At 28.7% G+C, this 27417-nt stretch overlaps 1 protein-coding gene across 1 annotated transcript; it reads left to right on the forward strand.

Annotated features, from left to right (window-relative positions):
- Window positions 1-231: 231 nt before the first annotated feature.
- LOC129960636 (uncharacterized) lies at window positions 232-11744 on the forward strand. The gene is made up of 5 exons (XM_056074184.1): window positions 232-461; window positions 3914-4028; window positions 6400-7437; window positions 8650-8795; window positions 11246-11744. The coding sequence occupies exons 2-5, from the start codon at window positions 3980-3982 to the stop codon at window positions 11354-11356; spliced, it is 1344 nt and encodes a 447-aa protein (XP_055930159.1). The 5' UTR covers window positions 232-461; window positions 3914-3979; the 3' UTR covers window positions 11357-11744.
- Window positions 11745-27417: the final 15673 nt, after the last annotated feature.

Raw genomic sequence — 27417 nt, forward strand, 5'->3', positions numbered from 1 at the left:
GTTATAGTTTCAAATAGAAACATTGTTATTATTATTATTATTATTTTAATGACATAAGTCTATATAACTGAAAATAAGGATGTGAAAAATATTCAAAGTAAATAAAACTATGCACCTGAGTGAAATTAAGTTTCACATTAAATGATCTCCGCTAGATGTCGCGCTCAGTGATCTCCTTTTTATTATTATTCCCATTTTCCCTGTTTCCATCTGGATTTCAGTGTGCTTTTGCGAAGAGAGAGGTAGCTCTTGATGTGGTTGGTCAAAGTGTGGTTAAGCGGTTAGTTTTGCTGGATTTGGTTTCGGCTTCCGAACGTAACTGGTAAACCGAGATTTGCTTCCCTGTTGTTCTCTTTTTGGTATGAGAAGGTTACGCAAACTCAAAATTTCGTTATTGCAATGAATGTTAAAGGTACCGATCGAAATGGATGCGAAAGATACTATATGGACACTCATTCGAGGTAAGGCACTTATTTTGTGTAAAATTTTTGAAATGGAGAAAAAAAATATTACCCGGTTCAGATTATCTCTTGCAATTTATAAAATATATGGAGCAATTTTGCTCAGTGTATATGTTTACTTTCTTTCATTTTAATTTGAGCGTTAGTTTTCTTTTCCCCTGATTCAATTTGCATAGGAGAGATGAAACGAGAACTCATCATTTGTTGAGCATTGCCCTTTGGCATTCCGTACCATAAATGATGCTGTTGTTTTTCAGTTGGTCACTATTCTGTATAACAATTTTTTTTTCCCTTCTTTTCTTTACGTTTTGTTGTTCTCTATTTATTCTTTTGTTTTTAAGGATAGGGAAATTAATACATTTAATGAGTTTGATCCATTCATTTAATATTCTGTAATATTTTTTATAAGTGGATGGTCATTCATTATAATTTGTTGTCTATCTCATTATATATTTGCTATTTAGTTTAATTTCTAATATTTACCAAAACTTATATATTTATTTAACCTATGTTTTATTTTTAAAGTATTTTCTGTATGTGAAAATTAGAAATGCAGAAAAATATCTTTACTTGAACATTTTTTACAAAATTTAAATGAAGAAAGATTTAAGTTTAAAAAAATGAAATCTTTTCTAAAAAAAAAAAACTACTTTTATTATATTTGTATCTTTCCATATATTTTATTAATATTTTCATAATTAAATAATTTTATGAGAAAATGGTTCTTTTTTTTTTTTCTAAACTTATCCTTCCTCTTTTTTTCTGAAAGTTGTTCAGATCTCTTTATAAAATTTGCCTTTTTCTACTCAAAAATCAATATAAAGCTTAGGGCATTTCTTTCTCTTAAAAGCCTTGTTCTGAAAGACTATCTAATTTTTTTTAAACCATAAATATATTGCTTTACTATTTTTCATTTTCTCTCACTCTCCTTTCTCTTTCAAAAAATGTTATGTTCAGTCCCTTTGCTAATTCTGATTCATTTTCTTGAGATTGCAATTCTTAATCTTCTAATCATATCTAAACTGTCAGCTTTACATTTTTTTCAATATTCATAATTTCAACTGCCAGTATATCAAATTAGTTACATTTTCTATTTCTTGGAGTATTTTCATGATATTGCTAGAAAGAAATAATGATCAAGTTTAAAAAAATTATTTATTTTTTATATTTAAGAAATAGAATCATTTCAGACTATGCTACTTAATAAAGGACAGTAAAAAAAAATAAGCAAAAAAAAAAAGCCTAATTACCAATTAAAGCCCCAAGTTATATGTTTATGCAAGTTTTTATTGACTTCCAAATCAATGAGATTTAAATTTTTATAATTTATTTTGAGCAGTATCACACTCAGTCCATTGCCTTTGACATTATGCAGTGCACATCATGAGGCTCCTCTTTAACCCAACCACATAGTCAATGTGCATCATGCGACCTATCACATTTTCAATTAAGTTTCACATTTGTACCTTAATCATTATGTTAATGACTTATTTAAGGTTAATGCTTTATGTTAATAACCTTGTGAAAATGTATGTGCTTTATTTATTTACTATGACTATGTGGCTTCCATGTTTATACTCAATATTGATTAAGAAGATGCTGAGTGTATATAAATGTTGTAACGACCAAGTGACAATAATGAAACAGATTGGAACCTGACTATTTTACTTGACAGTGTTAATATGTCTGTATATTAAAGTTCAAAGAATTTGTATATTTTGCAAATTTACTTATTTTACAAATAGTCTAATATCTTTTCAACTGACCTACCTGTGGCCCCTTCAACCTAATAGCTCTAAGCAGCTGCATAGTCTTCTTTATCAGAAATCTACCACTGATTTTAAACATTATTTTATGTTGAAATAAAATTTTTAAAAATGTGGTTGCAAAAATCTACATCTTTAATTTTCTTTGTTTTTTTCCATTTATTTGGAAGGGAGCCTGGGGCAAGTTACAACACACATGTTATGTAGTAATTTTTAAAATTTTTAATTGGAATTTTTGCTAAACATGATGGATCCTATTATATCAGCACAGTTTATGCCTAAATGAAACGGATATTGAAAACTCATAAACATGCACTCCATTTTAACTACCAAATGGAAAAAGAAATGTTTCATAAATTTAGATTTGAGGAAATTAGATTTGTAAATATTGAGTAAATTAGATTTGTAAATAAAATTTTGATCAATTTATTTTATCTTAAAATGTTTTTTACTTTGTCTGTGTATTAGGTTTGAAAAAACTGCTTTAGTTTTTTTCAAATCGCAATATTTTTTTATATGTAAATCAATAAAATTGTCCAAAACTATGCAATAGAGCAAGTTGTAACAGATAAAAAAATTTGCGAGATTTCTCTTTATTCGTGTTTGATTCATATCTTAGACTTGCTGCTTTAAATATCGTGCATCTTTGAAAATCATATCTATCTAAGGATTCACATTTGAAAAATTCTAACAGAAGCTCTAAATTTTTTTAAAAAAATCTTAACTCGTCCTCCTAATAAAAAAACAATGAAAAAACAAAATGATTACATAATTAACAAGAAATGAAAGCAAAAACAAATAATAAGGGAAAGGTTTTTAGAGGAAAAGATGCAAATAGAAAAATAAAAGAAAAAAGGGTGAAATACAGGATTTTGAATTAACATACAGATTTTAACATATAGGGGGGAAAAAATGGTTTTCCTCTAGCTTGTGGAGATGTATACAGCAACCCTAACAATATATTGTATTTCATTAGCACTCAAATTTGAAGAAACCTTAAGGCTATTTTGAGATAGACTGTAATTTTGAACCATGGTCAGACAGCGAGAATAGTGTCCGAGTTGGCACTTCTCCCTCTTCAGCACCTTATGGAGGGGGGGGGGCAGATATTCAGCCCTGACAGATTTAGCACACACCAAATCCATCTTCTGGAAATTAAAATAAGAAATACTTCAGCCTTGAATCCAAGACATTATAAACAGATCACTGAAGCTCCCCATTTCTGATGAAGAAAAATGGATTCAATGCTTAATTAGAAAAAAATGAGGGTACAAAATGTGTACAATAGGAAGCAGTTGACCATTTGCTTGCATTCATTGTAATTCTGATGCAGACTGACTTCTATGTTGATTGGTTAAATAATGTAATCTTCATTTTACTGTAAATTGCTTGATATCATTTATTATCATTATGCTCAGTGATAGTATTTACCAAATACTTTATGTATTTTTATTAATAAAAGAATAGTAAAGAAAGAGTAATTTTAAATATTTTTGTTTTTATTGTTATAACTTGTCCCATATCCAGGTCAAATTATAACAACCAACTAGTTTTGAAAAGATGTTTCTGATATTAAAATCAACAAAATTGCTTTCTGTTTTTTATGCTATAAATGTTTTAAAATATAATAGATGTAGCATTGTTTCTGCAAATTTTATTTTTGAATAATATTTTTTATTTTTAAAGGTCTTGCCAACGAAGTTGGAGTTTCTGTCACAACTAACATAGGAATCTAAATAAGAGAACATCGTGATGAATAGGAGGACAAATAAACTTTCTTTAGTTTTATTTTTAGAACTAAGTAAGTATTGTTTTTTAAATTTGTTTCTGAAAGTATTAGTATTATTTAAAACTTTATTTTTTAAATTTTGCCTTATATTTGCATTTAATAATTTTACAATAACAATTTTTTTTCCCTTCATCTCATTAAAATGAATCGTAATTTTGTCACATTTTGATTAAAATTCTGTCAACAATTAGGCAGTTATTTCATCTCTTGCAATTTATCTTGTATGTTTCTTAATTGTTGTATTGATATTTTTTTTAATAAACTGTTATAACTATGTTTTGTTCACACACCTGTTTCAGCTGTAATCAACACATTTTTTTTTTTCTTTCTTTCTTTTCTTTTTTTTACGAAGGAAAGTTTTATTTTTTATTTACAAAAATTAGCCATGGATATTTTCAAAAAATAAGATTTTGGAGACCAACACGACTGAATTTTTTTTTTATTCCAGGTAACAGATTATACATTAGATAATTATTAAAGGAAACTTAGAGCTTCAGAATTAGAATTTTTTATTTAAGCATTTGAAAAAAATCATTTTTTATATTCTTCTTATTTCACTCATTATCTACAGTTAAAATGTGTTTATATTGTTGATATGTTAAACTTTAGGCATACATTCTATAAAGTACTATGAGGTGGAAGCACATGTAAATTCCATTTATACTTTGCAAACTGTTCTAAATGGGGGGGGGGGAAAAAAGTGAATTAACATAATTGAGGCTTGGCTATTGACTACCAATATCTTTTGAATTTCCATAAAATGAGGCAGCAAGCTTGCTAATGAATCATTTCAACATGTGATGCTTAATGAGAAATTGTGTTGAATTCTGCTTTATGTTTAGACAATAACAAAAGGATGGACTAGGATAAGGCACTAAATGATTACTTTGGATTTAAGAAAACTGCATATCACACTCACATATATTACTCTACCCTTCTTTTCAAATTTTCCGACAATTATGAAAAAATTAAAGAAAGTTTTTTTGTTTTTGTTTGTTTGTTTGAAGCCAGGGGTAAGTATAAAGATTATTACATTGTTTATAAACCTAAATCTTAAATTGTAATTAATATTTATTAAAAGGTATATATTCCAAATATTAGTAATCCAGTTCAATCAGCATTTAATCCCATTGGACTTCTGATTGATCCATGTGTTGACTTTGAGGAAAACCCTTGATTTTGAGACTGGAGACTCAGAAGTTCAAGACCTTCATTCAACCAAATTCCTGCCATTCTTGTTGATCTAGAACATATTAAATCTTTAGTGCTTTAATGCCTTTTTGCTAGTGTAGTGAGGAAATTTAAAGAGGTGCAACCTTCTTGGGTTTTATTGTCATATGGTAACACTTCAAATTTACAAAGTTCTTAGAAAAGTAGTCTTCATGTAACTTCAAAACGGGTGTTAATCTATCTAAACTGAATTGTAGTGTAATAAGTGGTGAAAATTTTCATATAGAAATCTTTTAAAGCTAATGAGAATTCATAAAAATATTTTATTATATTAGATAGAATTAAACACTGAAGAAAATAATAAATACAAAGAAAGAATTTTTAATGCTGGATCTCTATTGCAAATATTACATCAAATACTAATCAAAATATTGCAACATATTATCCTCAATGTGTACATAAAAATTATTTATTTTATATATATATATATATATATATATATATATATATATATATATAATATAATATAATGTACATTAAACATTGCTTCTAATTTAATTTTAAAAATTGATATTTCTCTGATTATCATGTTAATATTTGCAAAATAAATTATTTGGTCAGTTGAGGTGATGGATTCTCACCTTTAAATTGTACCTTATTATCAATCATTTTCGATGAAATTGAGAAATTTTTCTAAGATAACTTTCTACGATTAATTCTAATAATTATAAAATTCATCTGAAAATTTTAAATATTTTTGATTAAAGAACTTAGATTTGGAAAATTCCTTTGCAATTAACTTTTCTACATATAAATTTACTGTTATTCTTATTTCAATAATATTTTCCATTTGAGGCCTGTTATCTCAGTGTTGATGAGAACCACAAGAATATTGATTTGCTTTAAATTCATCATGAGGACACTTTATCTTCTGATCTGAAATGATGTATTCCAAACGTTTTATTCTTCTTGTAGATTCAAAAGGGGGTATTAATTTAATAAACAAAAAGACAATTTTTATGAACCTTTGAATCATAACATTTTAAACTGAAAATTCATGTATTGGATACATAAACCAAATTTATCATTGTTCTTAAAAATTATCTGTTAATCATTATATAAATATTAATATCTAAAAGATGCATTTAAAAAAATCTAGGTACTTTTACTGAATTAGTTTCATTATTTAATTTTTTCTTCTTTCATTCCCTAGTTTTGTTTGTTTCTATCTTGATACTGCCTTTCTGTGGAAGTGTGCAAGAAACTATTCTATTGGATGCCAGCCCTGCTGAAATTAAGCATTTGCAATTACCTTTTAAGTCTGGATATGATGTTGGATATTCGAACAAGGATTATCGAATAAAAGTAAAGGATAGAGGACTTCTAAAACGTCCTATTATTCCTGCTGATAAGTATTTCCAGATAGAACCATCTGATGCCATTGATGGGACAAAATACTCACAGCCTGCTTTAGACTATCGTCAACTTGATTCATATCAGAATCAAAAAGTGCCTTCAACCACTACTTTGAAAGATAAATTATCTACCTTCCACACTCTATATCCTAGCCATAAAATTTCCACGGAACAAAATCTTTCACCACTCAGTACTCCAAACAGTTCATCCAAACCTCTGAGAGATCTAAGGTTTTTGGAAGGCATATCTAGTAAAAATCCTCTTATAGCCGAATCTTTTTCAGGAAAAGAAAATGTGACTGCAGAAAATGAGTTAAACATGCCTCTAGCGGACAGTCCAGCAAATGAGAATTTGTCTTCAGAATATTTTGAAAAAAATAATTTTACTGATTCATCATCTAATTTGCTTTCTGTGTCATCTGAAACAGTTCTGAGTTATGAGAATCCATCTAGCAATTTTGAGAAAGATGTATCTAGATTTGTAGTTCCAGTAAAAAAAAATTCAGAGCATGCTGCTGAAAAGATTGTGCCTAGTCATACAGAAAACCCAAAGCCCATTTATACAGGTACTAATCTTTCTACATTATTCCCTGCATTGCCTAAAATGGCCACTGAATCATCTGTTGTTTTAAGTACTCATCTGTATATTGAACTAATCAATCAGACATATTCAACTGAAAGCAGTGTGACTACTACAGTTCTTTCATCCATTGATTACGATTTGGAAAATATCTCTAGCAGTTCACCATCTTTTGATAATCAAAGCTTAAAACTTTCACCAGGTGTTATTGCTGGAGTTGTGATTGGTGTCCTTGTTTGTGTTACCCTTTTGTCTAGTAAGTAATGTTGGTTCTATTATTTAAAGTATATAACTTACTTTGTAAATTTTATTTTGCAATTTCTTTTTTTCTCATAAATAAAATATATATATATATCCTTCCAAGAATATATAATGCTTTCATTTAACTATTTCTACAGAGTCATTTCGCTTGGAATTACTAATTCTCTTGACTTTTAAAGCCAGTAATACAAAAGGAATACTTTTAAGAATGATATTTAATATTTTTTTTTATGTGAAGATAAATTGACTTGAAAAGGAAAAAAAGTTGCATAGAAAAGTATTCAGAAAGGATTGATGGATTGTATCAATTTCTTAGTACTACATAAATAAATATTTCTTTTTATAAAACTATACTGCTCAAGAATTAGTTAATTCAGATAAGGTTTTTACTAAATAACTCCATTAAAGTAGTTTTTCATATGGTTTTCAATACTCTGTTTCATTTATATACAAATAAAATTACTAAAATGGAAGACTTTCTACCTCATATATTATAAATGTATCTTTATTTTGATACTGTGATTTATTTAGATCTCCCATAATAGGTTGATATCATCATTTACTTTGAAATTAAATAATTTATTAGTAGCAATATAATTTTTGTATAGAGATAATATTTCTGTGTTTGTTAAATAATTATCAAAGAATCTTTAAGCATTTGCTGTTTTTAGCTAGGCAATGAATAAAGCTAAAATCAACTTATTTGAATATCAAACCAGATCTGACAATAGAAAATTAATTTACTTATAAAAGTTTTTTTTTTTTTTTAATTCTGTGCAAAATCAAGCAAACTAGATTAAATGAATACAATTCTCTAAAAGATACTCTCTTCTGTTTGATTTATTTAATTCATAAGAATAGATCCTGCTGCATCTCTTACTGAGAAAATATTTTGTTGTATAAGTGTAAAATTATACTGTATATGTTTACTAATGTGAATATATATAATCATAAATTTTTATAAATAAATTTATATTATTTCATTATTTAAAACAAATTGAGTTTGCTTGTAGAAAAACTTATATATATTTTTTTTATAATCAAGATTTTTCAGAAAGTTGTTTTGCATATTATTATTTTTTTAAAAAATAACTCTCGAAAGAATATTTGTCTTCTTTTTTTCAAATAAAATTGAATACATCAAATCGCTCTAAAGCGAGGCTTTTTTCAATGATAATATCTTTAAGGAATTGTTGAATTCTTTCAGGTGCTGTGATATACCTCTTATACAGGAGATATAATGGCAAATGTACTAGTGTAGTTGAAGGCAAGTTTAACTCAGATAATTGTGGATATTTAGATGACAGTTTACGTAGCAGTATTTATTTAAATAATCACATTGAACTTCCAAAGGTATTTAAAACTCAGTCTTCAATCTATTATGGTTTCTAAAACAATAAATTAGAATTATTTCTTGATATTAAAAAATCATAATTGAGAGTGTCTGAAAAGTATGACTACACATTAAAAAATGAATCAAAAATAAAAAAAATTAGATTTTCACTTACGATTTTTTTGTTCTATAAAGAAAAGATTAAAGTTTCTTTTTAATGAAATGTAAAGCCTTGGCATTGAACATTTGCAGAACAAATGTTGCAAAAATTAGAGGATTATAAAAATTTTCTACAACATGTAATGTTTTCAGATGAGGCAATGTTTCACGTATCGGGTATTGTTAATTGACACAATATTTGAATATGGGATTAGAAAACACTCGTGCCATACTGGAGGGAGCAAAAATCCCCAAAAGTAAATGTGTGATGTGGTTTTCTGCCCAGTCGAATTATTGAGCCTTTTTTCCTTTTTCAAAGTAATTGCCCCTTCTAACAGTTGACATATTTGAAATTTCACAGTTCCTTAAGTAGAGAACCTTTAACCAAATATTTTCCAACAGGATGAGGCACCATCATACTAGAGTTTGGAAGTGTGAAAGATTTTTAGATGAAAAGTTCCCCAGGCAATGGGAAGAGGAAGCCCAATACTGTGGCCACCCATACAGACATAACACCTTTGGACTTCTTATGGGGATACATAGAAAAACCGTTTACCAATCTTCAGTTCATGACAGTGATGAAATGAAAAGTCAAATTACAAAAACCATGCAGAGTGTTGATCTTCCAATGCTTCGTAAAATGTGGCTAGAAATCTCATATAGACTCGATGCGTTGCGCCCGATTGATGGTGTGCACGTTAAAATCGTGCAATAAAACGCTACAAAAAACTTACAATTTTTTATGCTCTATAAACAAAATATAAGTGAAAATATTTATTTGCTTATTTCTAATTAATTTTTGAAAGTGTAGCCATACTTTTCAGACACCCTGTATCATGAACTATTCAAACATCTCATAAATTGCTGTATCTGAAAACTTAAGAATTGGACCATTTCATGTATCCTCCTAATAATTTTTCATTTGTATTCTTTTAAAACCTGAATATTAATTTTTTCTAGTAATTCGTATTGTGCATTTCTAATAATAAATATATAAATAATGATTAAATATGTTGATGTATGCCTACGAAATTTTAAAAAAATATAAAACTACTCAAATTTGAATGCTATCTATGTTATAAATATTGTTTGCAAATAGAATTTTTAGTAACAGATAAACAATATTTGTGGAGACACAATACTAACATTAAAAATGGAAATTTGGAAATTTACCAGTGTTATTAGCTGTAATGCAGTTCATACTGAAAACTTAATTTTCTTAAAATAATTATTACAATTGTTCCCTTTATTGCTTATAAATATTTATTTATAATCTTTTATGCATATCAGCTCATCTCTAAGGCTTTTTTTTTTTTTTTTTTCTGTATTAGATTTTTACGGATAGTTCTATTGCTAATAATACTGTAAGAAAAATGCATAATTTGAATTTGATATTTTATGAATTTTCTTCATCTATTTACATGCAATGCATATAATTTAACCTTAAAAACTTACTTTTCATTTTGTGCCTTTTTTAGCTGCATTGATACTTTTCTCCCTTTTCCCTACAAGAAAGTACAGTATGTGTATCCCCACCCTAGAGGCCACTTTATATATATTCATTTTACAATAGGATGAGGGGAATGATTGCCAATTTTTTTTCTCCCCGTAATCATTCCTATGGTAGAAAGGTCCCTAGTTTCAGATTTTTGTGACAATATTTTTTTTTTCTCCTTAAATTGGCCCTTTCACTTTTAATTGAATGATTTGCTTGCTTTGAAATACTTTTCTTAATATGTATTGTATATTTTCTAGTATGAAAGATTTCTTTTTTTAAATAAATTCTAAAATAGATTTTTTTTTTTTTTTTTAGCTAGACTTTAAAATACATTATTTCGAGTACTAAGAAATTAAATTTTATATAAATGAGATTTTTAGTGAAAATCATATATAAAGAAAATGGCTTATATTTATTATTTTTCTTTATTTCATATCTCCACAAATTAACATATAATTTATTTTAAAGCAAAATTTTAAGATATCTACTATTTAAATAATATAAGAAGAGCATTATAAAAAGTTTAGCAGTGCATTATGCAATTGTTATTTTTGTGTTAAAATATTTTTTTAAAAAAATTATAATTAGTTTTTAATTTTCTCAAATGTTTTCAAGTTTATTAGGAGAGTATAAATAATCATTTTATTAAAGATCAATAAAATTTTCATGAATAAAAGTGACATCTTGTATAAATTGACATATAAAGGATGTAGACTATTGTACTTTATTACTAAAATATATTTTATTAGCAAATACAAGCATATTTACTGTGATATTAGTAACTAAATTTAACAGAATGTTTTTGTTTTTCAGGAAAGCTCTGAAGAGATGAGTTCATTGGATAATGATTCATTTTTAAATAGCCTAGAAACTATGACTATACAAAATTATTGGGCTGATAACTCAAAAAATACAAAAGTGTAAATAATTTTATAATACATCTTTTATTGGTCTTCATAAGCTTTCAAAATTTTTTGAAGTATATATTTGTAATATTGTGTTTTCTTAAGGAGATTTTATGTCCCTTGCTCATATGACAAATAGAATCCATTCTGTAAAATATTAGTCAAGGGACCACATTACCTATCAGTATTTTGATATTTATTTATTTTTTATTTATGATTACAAGTGTCTCAAATTATTTTGCTTGATTTTTACAAATTTGATTTTCTGTTTCAAAATATCATTTAATGTAATGTTTTTTTAAATTTATTTAAATCTCATTACACTAGTTTAAGTTGGCTTTCTTTCAAAACAAATTTAATACTATATGTGTATACTATTAAATGTATAAGTAATTGGTCAGTATGATAACTATAGCTCAAATTTTTTTTTAATGAAAGTTATGGTTCAACATCTTTTAAAACTCTCTTCATGAATTAAAATATTTCATTATTGTTTTCTTTTAATAGTCTCTATTTTTTTAAATACTGCTGTCAGTATTAAATCCTGTCGTTTAATTCGTGTATTTGAAATTATGATATTTTTGAATTGCATGAAAATACAGTAATTTCTAATTGAATGAAAACCTTTGTCAAATTAGTGAAATGCTTTTTTTCTTATGTTTTGTTGTATTTTTTCTTCAGTTTTGTGATAGGATGTTTAAGTGTTCATAGTTCAGTCATACAATATAAAATATTAATGATATGCTCTCTCTCTCTCTCTCTCTCTTTTTTTTCTTTCTACTTACTGATATATGTACTTTACAATTGTGGAAAATATTGAATTTCAGTTACCCCTCTTTTCATACATTCTGCTTCAAAGTCTTGGATAATCTTTAAGACTGATTACAACTTATTTTCAAGAAATATATAGTTTTTTTTTTTTAATGCATAAGAATAACTTGTTATTCTTATTCAGAATCGAAAGATTTTAAACTTTCTGTTTAGAATACAGCTATCTTATACAATGAGTCCTAACCTAAAATGGTATTTCATAATATACTTTGTGACTTCATACTCTGGCATCATAAAAGCTTTGACAACATGGTTCTGTTTTTTATGATAGGAATCAAAATAAGAAAATTTCATGGAATAAGATGTTTAAACTACATTTTATTTTAAAAAGCTATACTAAATAAAGTTATTCTTTATTTATCATGAATTTATTGCTGCAAATATATACAGTAGTTGTGATAGCGAATGTTGCCTTCTTTTTGTTCTAAAAATGGTCACAAGTGAAAAAAAAAAAAATTCTAGCAGTAATTTGGAAGTATACAAGACTGAATGGAACTTTTACATTTTCCATTATCTGTAGTTATTGAGAAATTTTGCATATAAAGACTTTTCATAAAGAAACATATCGTAATAAATTTTCTTTTTAAACAATATTAATATACTGCTTTTATGAAAACGTAGATTAAACCTTTCAGCCTTTCATAAACAAATCGTTGTGATAGATGTTATTTCATGTTTTGTTCCTATTTTTATGTTCGTAAGCATTTGTTGTACTTGGATATTTGGGATAAAATATTTCTTTAAAAGCTGTATGCTTTCTAATATTGATATGTAATGTAATTATGTAATTGTACACAATATTAAATGTTGGTGTATCAGACAGTCTTAGTTGTACTGAAACTTATTTAAATATTTAGTTGTAATATTTGATATTGTGTTAGTTTCCCATTCAATCAATTAAATAATCTCAATATTATACATTTAAAAGCATTGTTTCTATTACATCCCCCCCCCAATGAATTTGAGTTATTATTTTTGTTAAACATTATAACTAGATTCCATAGAAATTGATAAAAATAATATTTTAAAGAGAAGAGGTATATAAGTTACCTTTTCTCTGAAAAGAATATCTATCCTTCCTTTCCCAAAAATATATCTATGGAAAAAAAACTGTGTATTAACAAGATCTAAAACAATAGAATTTTCTTAAAATCAATATGCATTATATTTAGATATCATGTGTGTCAATCATTAAAATTCAAAAGTACCATGACTAACTTTTTGTACTGTTTATTATTAATTCTGATCTGAAAAGTTTTTCATTAAATAATTAATTTTTCTATATGGGGTTTATATCTATTATTCGGCTTATTTCCTTTGTCAACCAGTTTATGTAAATGTCTTTTCAACTTGGATTTGTATTCTACATTTATTTTTTACCGTTTTCAACTCTCGTGTTACAAAATTATTAGCTTTCCTTGTGATGTAATTAGCTATAACATATTTTAAAAAGTTTATCAAAATAAAATAAGATGGTATAAAGCATAATTGATTTGCTCCCAATATTAGATTCAAAATGTGTTGGTGTAAACATGAGACATTGTAAACTATCATTTTCATTATTAAATCACTTGTAAACCAGCAAATTGTTTGAATTTCTCACATTTTATTTTTTATAATTAATAAGTTTAATATTTATAAGAAACTATACATCTTAATTGATTATATTTTTGCTTTGAATATAATTTTTTTCATATATTAGGAAAGCTACTTTTGTTAAATAAATTATCACTATAAAATAGACCATAAATCCATTTACTGTAATAACATATTTTAAGTGCTGTCTTTTTTTTCTAATACTACTTTCATAATTGTTTGTGCTGTTTTACTCTTGCTAAGAAAGTTAGATTCTGATTCACATTTATAATAATATTTCCTATGACTTAAATTGCCAGACTTCTTTATTTTAATGGAAATATGTCAATCTTGCATTTTTCTTTAAATAAAAAATAGAGCCTCCATTTAGAACTTGAAACTATATTATTGTTACAATTAATTCTCATCTGATGCTTTAAATAATTTTTTTTAAAAAAATGGTAGTGGAATTCGAATATTATGTATTGTAAATAATAGTATTATTAAGTTCATAATATTAAAAATTTCAAATTTTGTAAACTACAAATATTATGTATTACCTTAGATAAAATCACTCTTCTGCTCTTAAATACTCTGTTTTAAATTATTAGCATTATTAAGATCATAATATTTCCTATGGTCCACTTCTATTCTTTTGAAGCATTTATGTCCAGAAATCTATGTTAGGTTTCAATATTTCTGTTTTTAAATCCCTGTTATAAGTATCTATTTATGTTTCAGATTAGATTAAAAATTCTCATTGTGCATTTAAAAGTAAGAAAAGCATTAAGTGATATAGCATTTCTGTAGATTTTTTTTATTCTAGTCCTTGGAATTAATAGAAAGTTATTATATACTTAAATGTAAATTATTCATTTACTATTTATTTTTAATATTCTGGTTGTTATTTTGCTTTTATGACCAGAAATTATTTATTTATGCTGTAAATTTGATTTGACAGTGAAAACATCGTTTTGAAATTCAAAACTTTTAAAGTATTCACTGTTTTGGATTTTTATGTATATATACATATATATGCAATTTGTTACATCAATGCTGTAATTAAATAAAGTATTTGTTACAAAGGTAATAAAGAATCTGTTCTATTTCATTTCATAATCAAAATTGCAAAGATACATTGTTCTTATAATCACTCCTCTGTGCTTTTTATACATTTTTTTTTTCGTTTGTTATTTGCTCTGTTTAAAAGTTAAATATTTTATATCATCAGTATATTTAAGAATGGAAAATGATACAACAGTTTTGTGACCTTTAAATAGAAATATTTTACCTTATTTTTAAAAGATGAGGGGAATTTTTTTATCAAAATATTTTTGTTCGTTGATTTTTATATCTTGCATCTGCAGTGTTTGTTAAATATTGATCTTAGTCATAAGAATGCAACTATCTTTGATCTTGATTAAAGAAGCAAAGTCTTTATTTAAAAAAAAAAAAAAAAACTCCATTATTGTAACATTTTAGGCTGTTTGGCCATTTCTTCTACATAGATTAAGAATTTTTGTATACATCTGTTCTACTAAAAAATAAAATTCCTCTAAAATGTCCATGATAGTTAGTGAAATTTTGAATTCCTTCGAAATTATTATGCATTTCGAAATATTACTGACAAATAGGCTAGTTTACATTGTCAGGTCGTAGAAACCAAGATCTCCCTTTCCCTACTCCGCTACCAATCGTCCATGTCTAGATGGATTAAAATAATATTTTATTTAAATAATTAATGAGTTTAAATAGTAATTATAAAACAAAAGAATTTGTGTGGCCTTTTATGATCACCTTTTCCTCTTTACTGTATAACAGCTGATTTTCGCTGTCAATTAACAGTATATTTTGAAGATTTAAATACTACAGCAAAGCTGGAAAGATAGCCTAAAGTTAATGGTTGTGTTATAGACGGAAGATAAAGAGCAATAAAATCTAAGAAGTATTTCGAATAATATGTAACTGGAAAACTTACTCTTGAATGCTGTGTTCTTTGACATCTTTCATTCGCTTCTTAATCTGTTGGGAAAATAAACCTGAAACAGCAGCAGGTTGATTAAAACATATCTTACAGAATAATACAAATTGACAGCATAGAATTGCACAAATATTAACACGATATTATTTATAATTATTCTTATGTTTTTCTGTACATTTTGCTTTTCGTTAGTTGATTCAATGATTCTATACAGTCTTTTTGGTATTGAAAAAAATATGTACTTAAAGAGTAAGTTAAAACATTTGTTAAAATATAACTCCGAAAATTATAAGTTTTTACTTTCACGATCGTTTATAGGAAAAACAAAGAAAAAATTAATGTAAACTAAAGATTTTGTATTCATTCTAAACCTTTGATATACTAAGTTTTAATTAATTGTCGATATGTCATACAGGATTGAAAAAATAAAATATATCATTAAAATTGTTTCTAGAATAGCTTTTAAAGATAATGAGATGGTTATTTTGAACTCTTTTATCAAAAAAGAAAATACAATTTTTATAAAGAAATTTTTTCTTCGTGAAAATTAAAATTGTTTCAATATTTTTTTTATATATATTTCATTTATTTTCATTTAGTTTTAACTCTATTCGATTAGAAAGAATTGCAAATAAAAAAGTATTCACGCATCGTTAAATTCCTATTTCAGCTTTAAATATGATATAATATAGAAATTTAAAGTTGGTAATTGATGCATTTATTATTTTATTTTATACATTAATTTTTTATTATTATTATTATTTAACCATACTTTCATAACATTGCATTCCCATTTCGATTAACCAACTTTCCAAAAAATATTTTATATATATCAAAGATTTCTCGGAACTTACTGCAATTTAAAAGTCAGCTCTCATGTTTTTTATATTATATATATATATACTTTGCATAGAAATAATTTCGCTCGAATGCTAGTTAAATCGAATCTATTTACTGTTTCGATTATTCTTTTTTTTCTGCCCTCTACATTCTGCATTAGAATTATTTTTGAAAGGAAAAAAATGTTATATTAATACCTATTTACTAATCTTAAGAAATATCCAAACGCATTTAACTTTAATTTGCGGAATGTTCTCGCTGACGGTATTCTGGGCGGTTTTGAATTTTACTGTATATTTATAGATTTCATTTACCATTTCTGTTGGTGTTAATTTTTTTTTGTTTCTATTCAATTTTTATAAAGATATAAATTTAATTATTAAAACTATAAAATACTATTGAAATTTTCATTTGTGTTATGCGGCTGTTTAATGTGATGCAATAATTATTATAATAGATTGATTATAACTGGAAAATCTGTTAATATACCGGGTGTCCCATAAATTTGTAAATACTTTACTCATTCCTTCAATTTTTATGAATTTTTATATTTTAATGCGGTTTGCGAAACTGTTATTCTCATGAAGGGGGATTTTTTTTTCATACAAAAAAAAAAAAAAAAGAGTTCACAAATTTGTCGATAGAGGGCGCTAAACACAAGCAAAACATACAATTCTACGGGAAAAATACTTTTATTTGCATGCAAGCAATTGTTTACATGCGTATCGCACCAGTACTACAGTACTTGTTCTATGTGTCCGCCATCACCACAAATAACAGTTTGGAACCGGGAGACAACACTGGTAACTGCATCATACAGCATATCCGGATGAATGCATGAGATTTCGTGGCGAATGGCTTCCTTTAGCTGCACTAACGAAGTTGGCCTATGGCGGTACACCCGAGACTTAAGGTAACCCCATAGCCAAAAATCAAGGGGTGTTAAATCTGGTGAGCGTGGGGGGCATTCATGTGTAAAGTGACGGCTGATTATCCGTTCTTCAGTAAAAGTTCTTCTCAAAAATGCCTTCACTTCGGTGTCGATATGAGGAGGTGCCCCGTCTTGCATGAATGTCACTGTGTCAAGGACATCGTGTTCCAATAAGGACGGTATCACTTCCTTCTGTAACATTTCCAAGTAACTTGTTCCATTAACTGAACATGTCTTCCATCCTGCTTTTTTACTGGGCTTTTCAAAGAAAAAAGGGCATACAAAAATGGATGCAGTGAAACCACACCAAACAGTAACCCGTGGTGAATGCAGGTGCTTCTCAGTGTAAGCATGTGGATTCTCATGTGCCCATATTCTACAGTTATGGGTATTAACTGCTCCATGCAAAGCAAAATGAATCTCATCTGTCCACAATATTTTCAGCAGCCATCGCGGATCATCTTCAATTTTCGCCAAAGCCCAATTTGTGAATTCAAATCTCTTAGCTGTATCATTTGTTAAGAGCTGATGTAGTGATTGCAATTTGTATGGGTACAATTGCAATACACCATGAAGGATACGGTACACCGAAGTCTTTGGTATACCAGTTATTCGTGCCACTTCTCGTGCGCTACTGACTGCACTTGTAGAGAGTTCCCTTAGCGTGTCCATTTGCGAAGAGACATCGGGGGTACGGACTGTTGTTAAACGAGGTGCACCACTGCGTGGCCGATGACACAAACTTCCAGTTTCTTCGAAACGGCGTACTAGGGAAACAAGTCCAGCAGGAGTGATCGGAAATTCAACTCGTGTTTCATTGTTTATTGGTAGCAATATACTTTCAGAACAGTTGCGAGGGGATGAAGTACCTGGCATTTTCTGGTACGTTTAATCGCATATTACTATTAGGTAATATAGCCAAAACTCACTTAATGAGCAATTAATATAATGAGCAAAACAGAATGTTAAAAAAGTGACTCGCTTAACACATTCGCTGCCACTGACGCGCTGGCGCGTCGCAGATAATATATAATTGTACCAAGCCATCTATATTATTAAATGACACCTTCTCTGCTGCAGTTAAAAAATAGCAAAAAAGGGATCATCTAATTAGACAGAAGGCCCGGATATCAGGCTTGAACCGTGGCAGTGAACGTGTTAACGAATGATGTTTCGCAGAACGAGTGGCGAGGAGACACCGTGACGTCATGTGCTAGATTGATCTCTTTCAATCTATAATGGGCGCTTGTTTGAAAGAAGCTCTGACATCTACAACGGAGCCGGATAGCGTTATCGAACGCGATTCCAAGGGGTTTGAACTAGTGCGCGTGAAGCCTTAATTGACGAGATTTTGTCCCTAGCCAATATTATGGGATTAGAAGTGGATAGAACGACATCAATGAGTTGATGGGAAAACATAGTCAAAGCTACCGAAGAGCTTATGAGGCTGTATTTTGTGTCACAGGAAAAAGATGCGGAAGAGATGTGATCAGAAGAGGAGGAGGTGATAAGAGCCTCAACAAAACAACAACCTTCCACTGATATATGGGAGAATGCTGAAAACATGGGAAATTATTGCATCGTATATTGAGAAACATCATTCTAATAAGGCAGTGCTATTCGCGCTACAATTTACTTAAAGATATTGCTGCGTCCCATTTTCGCCAAATTTTGAAACGCAATTATCTGATACTATTAAAGATGAAATTACGTCTGTCTGTTAACAGTCTTTGAACCAATTTGACACATATATACCTTTGAAGGTGAGAAAATACTATATCTCGGAACTGTTTTTTCCCCCTTCTCTTCATATATTCTATTATTTAAAGTCAAAAAATATGTCGAGTTTCGTTCATATTTTCACCAATAACTTCCAAGAAAATAAAGGCACAAAAATGATTTTTACACCATTTTAAAGTACAAAAATTTATTTCTCAGATTATGTTGGTTTAAATATTGTACAATGTTTATTCTAATTTTTTAAACAAATTTATCATGATCTGCGGTTAAGATCGTTCAAAGTTTAGTTTTACGAAATGAAAAGGAGAAAAACAGTATTGTCTCAAAAATCATGTCACAAAACAAATACTTTCATTTTGATTGAAATAGTTAGCCTTGGAAAACAGCAATGCAATTATTCACTTTTACACTAAAAAATAAGTTGTAATAAACATTATATATAAATTGCTACATTTCAAAAACTAAAAGTGTTTTCAAATAATCATCATATTTTTTCTCGATCACTTTATTCACTCAGTTGAGTTGAGAGATGGATTGCTATTCATTCGTGCAAAACGAGACCCCACGCGAAACTCTCAAATTTTGAGTTACACACACGAAAAACTCAAACTTTTATCTAATCATTTCATAGATATAGTCACCCGGAAACTCAAACCGTCTGGGCCGTGAGATTCTTTTTTGAACTCAGCTCTGAAATTGGAAGTCTGCCCTGATTTTAGAAAATTTTTTTGGAATGTTCAACACGTTGATGGGGTTTTGTCTCTTGTAGGCATTTAATTTCAGAAAAAGTTTTCTTTTGTAAACTTACTCACTTATCGTTAGTAAATTTCTTTCTTGAGGGTGCCTGCGCGTCAAGAATATAAGGGACCGCAAGAATTCACCGTTCTTAATTTTTACTTTTACAAAACAAGCAGAGCCATCTTCGTTCGAGAATATTTCTGTTATTTTTACTAACAGTCAATTCAGACGGTTTTGTTTGAGTATTTCTCCAGCAACTGCCTTTCCTACCTCACATTCGTGGATGTTTCCGATTTCCTTCGTATGTTGTTTCAACTGCCCTGAATAGTCCAGTCTGAAATAACTTCTGAGACCTTGAAATTTGCACCTATTGTTTGACAACGGATTCTAAAACCTTTTGCGCATGCGTTAGGATGGGTTTAATTCGTCAAAATAGGGGTGAGAGGAAAGTTGAAAGGAGGGGATGTTTACGTTCAACAATAAAATAAACTTGGATTACTAGCAGACTGAATTAAAATAATACGGTCAGAAACGACACGGTATTCACATACACGTGGAAAAAAAAATTGAACAAAAAAGTATCTAATAGGACGAAAAGCAAAGTCAAAGAATGACGAATTCTTGAAATACGCTCATCCTTCCGCGTCTCTCCCCTTAATGAGATAAAATCATCGAAAAATGGTCGTCTAAGAATACTGAAACGAACAGTATATAGCTGCCGCTAGTGAAGACTCAAAGAAGGTAGTTCCAAATGATCAAGATCTGAAATTCTTTCCTAAAGTTACATTTTCTTTTGAACATATACAGTGCCAAGGGATTCAGATCATCTTCTTCCAAAACGTACGTGGTGGATTGCGAATTTACGATGCCTTCGCGTCGATAATAGCATTATAGCTTTCCAAATTATCTATTTCTCTTTTCCATCTTCATCGATTAGTCTCCAATCAATAGAGAGGTTTGTTAGTCCGCAGTAAAGTTGATCCCGTTATTTGAGTACACACCAGAAGGTTGTCCATGCCATTCAATGAAATGTCTCTGTGCAAGCAGAAAACTTTCCGTCGGCAGTGAAGAGAGATTCCAAATGAGTAGACCGGTATACAATGTATTTATAAAAAAGGACAACTCACGTTTCAGATCTGTCTCTTAAAATTTATAAGCCAGCTAGATCCATCCTAGACATTCCAAATACACCTGCATCCTTTACCCAGCCTTCTGGTAAAGACGGTAAATTCGTTTTCATAGTTCTGGTATTAAAATATTTACAGCGGATACCTATAATTATTATAATTATAGGTATTGGATTATTTAGATCTTTGCAAGAGAGGGTTCATCTTCATATTGATTCAGGTAAGCTCTATGCTTTTCTGTAGAATCAAAACCAAATTTGGTACTTAAGTGAAGCTTCGTAAATAATATGATAAACTTTATACTATCGACTACTCCTTACTTCATGATAGAAATTTAATCTGTTTAAAATTTCTACAAAAATTTTAATTTCCTTGTGATTTAAAGAGCATCTTACATTTTGAAGAAAATCAATTTAGAGTACTAAAATTGAACCTCGGATCTGATAAGTGTTAAATCCGATGTTAAGGAGCGTATGCCCCTTTTGCCTTCTGGTATGGTGCAAAACTTAACAGAGGAGATGTCGATTGAGATGACGCTCTCGTCATCTGGCCATGACTTAAAATTATGAGGTTCGTCTCTAAATAGCCGTCGAATTGCTCCAAACAAGTTAAAACTACCATTTTGGATAATTTTTTACTAAACTTATATAACAATGAAATAGATGGTAATGTTAATTATATAAAATAAATGACTAATTCGAACATCTTAACAGAAAAAATATTTTCTATTGTTATGTCCTGTATTTTCACCAAAATGTATTTCATTGTAGCACAGGCCTAACTACCGCATAAGATGTATTTCTTAAGAATTCATATTTTTTCAAAGACTTCGTAGTATTAACATAACAGGGAAAAAAAAAAAAAACCCAATGCGATTGACAAGTTATTTCTGAGCAAATGAATATATTTTATTTTAAATAAATTATATTACTATTAAATATATTTTATTTTAATACTAAAGATAAAATTTTATTTGCTCAAATGTAGAGGGGGAAAAAAGATTGAGATTGATGAAATTTGATATTTGAACATAAATTTTATTGTAGATTTGAAATCTGGCTATAAAAATGGATGTTGCCAGTTAAAAATTTACTGTTAGTGCAGTTTTCTATGTGAAGAAATACTGAGCCTTGTAAAATTTTTGTACAATGTTTTTTTCAAATGGCACGTTTTATATAATATTTAGAAAATTATAAAGAGTCTCATGATTACCTTATATCCTTAAACATTGATGACCCGTTGCGATAGTTCATTACAAAAGCATTAAGATTCAATAAAGTAAAAAAAAAAAAGTAATAACTGCTAGTTTAAAAAATAAAAACTTATTACTAAAAATAAGTATAAAAGATCATATGTGATTATTTTTCAAAATTTATATTCTGAAATTCGTGAGAAATGTTTATATAAGTGTTATAAATTGAAATAATTATCAACACAAATAAAAGATAATAAACGAAAATAAAACCTATAACGTTTTTCGTATCTTAAGTTTCGATTACTACAGATATTAATGCATTATTCACAGACATTAACGATGAAAAATAAGCAAATATAAAAATTTTAACATACACATTAAGGGAGTTGGGGGCTAGTTGTAAACAATATTTGGTAAATTGTTTTCTGTTTTTAAAAAATATTAACATTGTAATTTATAACATTATATTTATAGTGAAATTATTCATTCAATATATGCAAAAAAAAAAAAAAAAAACATTCAGCAATTTTGTTATAATTTCCCGCTCTCGTGGCAAGTTGCAATAAAAAACAACAACAATGTTTAAAACTATTTTTTTTTAACATTTGTTTATTAACTGAAATTTTAAAAAAAATCTGGTAATCATTATTATTTCGCATAGTTATAATAAATGATATAAAGTGGGTCTATAGTAAAAAAAAAAAAAAAAAAAAATTAAGTTATTAAAATAATCAACATTATATAACAATTTTTAACGGAACTGAAATTGAAGGGGGAAAAAATGATCGATCGTTTCTTCTCACATATTTGAAAATTAAGTATTACACTCATTCAGCATCATTAAAGTTGATCGGCCATTTTATTTTCATATCAGGAAAAAAGGCACATTCTGAATGGCAATGTGCCTTCTTCTGACATATTCTGAATGCCAGCAGAGGCGGCGGCAGAGGTTTGCCGACGGGGCGGGGCAAGCACAATATCTCTAATTTGGCTTCAAAATAACCCATAATAATTAATTTTACATTTAATTAAAGAAAATTAAATATTATTTAACTTTTTTTTATCCAGATGCTGATCCTTTCTTTCATTGTTAAAACTTTCAGAAGGTATTTGTAAAAAAAATGTTTTTAGTTTCTTTTACTAATCATCAAAAAATTGTCAATATTTGAGTCTCATTCTTTATGAGACTCTTGAGATTTAATTTCTCCGAGATCTAATTTTAGAAAAAATATAGTCATATTCCATTCTAGATTGTAGTATATAGATAGAAACACAGATTGCACCAGACTGAGGATCATGCTAAATGAACAAATGCATACTCTTACTATTTTATATCAGAAGCTATATAAAATGAATGTTAAAACAAAAAGTTTTATAAAAGAAACTTTTTTGTAGATATCCAGAATAATAAACAAAAAATATTCGATGTTTCCGCCAAAAACCAATTTTTGTGCGTAGTCCCCTACTAAAATATTTGTTAAGTAAGGATTGCAACAACGAGCAGGAAGCAGGAATTAAGATGTGTTTCGAATCCGAGGAGAATAAGTGTGCGTTTTCAACAAAAATTTACTATAGTTCGGACACGAACAATATAGAATGCAGAAAAGATACAATAATTTTTTTTTTTTTTAAAAAGCCGAGAAAATATTTTGTAAATCTGCTTAAACGTTAGATCCCCCTTGTATTTATTTTTCTATATATATTTAGGCTTAAAAAACCAATGCATTTTATTAATAAAACAATTAAATCTTGAACATGAATTCACCTGTCTTCATTTTTAGGCATGCGTTCTTATAGTTAAGTACTTTCTTAATTCGAAGTTATTGCAAGCTAATATTCCTTCCAAAAGGTCAGTTCTATCCACTCAGTTGCATGCATTGGTTTTTCTTAACCCCTTCGTATACAATGGCGAATCTAACTCGGGTATGGAATTATTTAATTTTAAATTTACAATTAAGTAATTTAAAATGCAAAAATCACTTGAAAACGCATCATTACCTCAAATGTCCATATATTATTCTAGGTATTAAAATAACAATTGTTCTAAATAAGATCTGCCATCTAATTAGGAAGTTAAGTAAATTCGTATGTCAAGGAGTTAATGTGTTATTTATGAATATTCTATGAATAACTATTTTAATCATCCTTTTATCAAGACATCTTATTCAAAGACTATTAAAAATTTAGAAGCATCTGAAATTATATACTTTTTACTGCGAATAGTAATTGAAAGAAAAGTATATATAAACGATACGTTCTCCGCTTACAAAGTCATAATATTGAATGCAGTCTGAAGAATTTAGTTAGTAATTTAACAAATTTAGTGCATACTTGGATAAACTTTTTTAGTGTAACTAAAAAGCTACCATATCACAAATATATATATTTTTTTTTTTGTCGTCAACTGCAGTCGGTAATGTTTCTTTAGTGTAATAATTGTAGCCTGATAAATTAGACTGAAAATGAAAATAGATATTTTACAGTTAAATAAATTTAATTTACAATTATACAATTTACTTACTCCAGTGATTTATAATGAATTCACAAAATTTGACTACAGCAAAATAACTCTTTTCAGCATACATACTCACAAGAGTGTCAAAAGAAAACTATTTTTTTAAATTTATTTTAATAATTAACTAGATTTTAGTCGGGCAATTCTCATAGTGAAATGAATAAAATAAATTTATCAATTCGTTACTGAGGAAATAACAATTATATGTATAAGATGACGATTAATTTTAGAATTTGGATTTGAATTACGGAAAACAACTATAGTCTTATTCATTAATAATATAAATGCACCAACTTCTTTATTAATTCCACTGACAGGTAATCGAAGTGCCCGATGAAAATTTTGTCCATAATCTATGATAAAATTTTAGCCGAAGGACAAAGATTGGTTGGAAAAATGTGATGTCTTATTCATTTGCCAGATTATTGATTATTCTGCTAAATATAGTATACATTACATGCTGAATGAACATTATGACATTTAAATAAAATGACTGAGAATGTGGACTCGCCAACATCCATTCGCATTAAATTCTTTGTCGATCGATCAAATTTTTTTTTTTTTTTTGACAAACTGAGACATGTCTTATGTTTTATTCACATGTTGTCTTGTCGGTTATATTGCCAAAAGTAGTACAAATTAAAAACTCGATGAACGACATTTGAATCAAATGTCTGAAAATCTATGGATATAGTCTTCGACATTCATCACATTTAGTTCATAGTCGGCCGCCTAAAGATTATCAGAATGCGGCATCTTATTCACCTGTCGGATATAATACCAAATCTAGTGCGGATTATAAGCTAAGGGAATGACATTTCAATCAAATGTCTGAAAATCTACAGATTTAACATCTTCGGCACTCACCGCATTGAGTTCATAGTCGACAGACCAAAAATTGCTAGCAAAATGAGAATACCACCTTGTCGGTTATATTGCCGAAAGTAGTACAAATTATGAGCTTAATGAAAGACATTTGAATCAGATGTCTGAAAATCTGCGAACTTAACATCTTCGACATCCATTGCATTTAGTTCTTGGTTCGGTCTATCAAAAGTTGTCCGCAAAATACGGCATATTATTTATATTACGGCATATATTATACCGCCAAATCGATTATTTTGCCAAATATAGCCAAAACACTTTAACCGTTACTTGGATATTTCGACTGTTTACAATATATTAACTTTATGGTGGATTTTAAATAATCATATTCGATAATGTGCAACTCTCTACAACCATCCTGAAATGGTGAACACTTTTGCGGACGAAACTCTCAATCTCTCGGGGACGGGGGGGGGCAAGAGGATGCAATTGCCCCCCTGCTACAGCCGCCTCTGAATGCCAGTGGAAACAATCGGACATAAATATCCGCATTTCAGCAAATAAGATATTTTTTCTTCTTACGTAGACTTAAATACTAACCTTGGTTTAACATATCCAGCAGAAAAATGAATATTTTGCTTTTTCTTTTTAATATATCTATGCAGAAACACGTAACAAATTATTTAATAATTGAGCTGCATTTCTAATACTTAATGTTTTTTTTCTAAGACTTCGATTGTAGTTAACTCATATACATCTCGACTTTTTGAAGCGCTTTCAGTTCTAGTCATATAAATAAACTGTGAAAAATACAAATATGGATGCCGCGCAAACATGTATTTTCGCAAAATTAGTGTTAAAAAAATCAACCTCAAATAAATATGTTATCAAGTTAAAAATGCGTTGAAAGATTAACAAAACTGACCATCAATTTATCACTAAGATAAGAACCTCATAACGCGCAATGCCTAGCGTGGCTGCAAAATGCCTAACTCCTCTCCTGATTACGTTCGTCCGTTCTTGGTTTAAGAGATTTAAAGCTGCTAGTTTTGGAAAATGAAGACCGCAGTTTCCGCCAAGCAATCTGCGACATAATGTGCACAGATGCTACCAACATTTCTAGGACAACGGTACTTAATCACCAGAGCAAGATTGGATTTGTAAATAGATGTGAAGTTTGGGTTCACATTCAAGGATACTGCAGACAAGATGTGTACCGTTTACGAGAATGGTGCTAAGACCATGGTGATGAAGAATGAAGATGAAAATCGACTTTATGAACAGCATCTCTTAAGTACGATTTACTTTTCCAGCGACATGAAAGAGATCCTTTCTTAAAGATGCTCGTCAATGAAGACAGAATTTGTATCTAAATGTCCAAAACGCATTTGGTCCGAAGACAATAGACTTTCAACTATCGAGAAGATTAGTCTTTACCCGAAGAAATCTCTTTTGTCCATTTAGTGAGAATGGAAAGTCGTAGCCAACCACGAGCTACTTCCCTCAAGGAAAAAACCACTAATTCTGTCAAATACTGCTATCAGTTTCATGAATCGAAAGCCGCCATGGCATAAAAAACTGCCCAAATAGGCGAAACGGTGACGTTTGCGTTTTTCATTACGACAATGTAAAACCGCATGTTACATTGATTGTAAGAGAATAGTTGTTACAGTTTCAGAGAAACATTCTACTGCATCCTAATCCCACACCTTGTTCTGTTTGACTATTACTTGATCCTATCATTAAAAATTCTCTGTGATAAACGGTCCCAATCCATAAGAG

Source organism: Argiope bruennichi, chromosome X2 (assembly GCF_947563725.1).
Source record: "Argiope bruennichi chromosome X2, qqArgBrue1.1, whole genome shotgun sequence".
In the NCBI taxonomy this organism is placed as follows: Eukaryota; Metazoa; Arthropoda; class Arachnida; order Araneae; family Araneidae; genus Argiope; species Argiope bruennichi.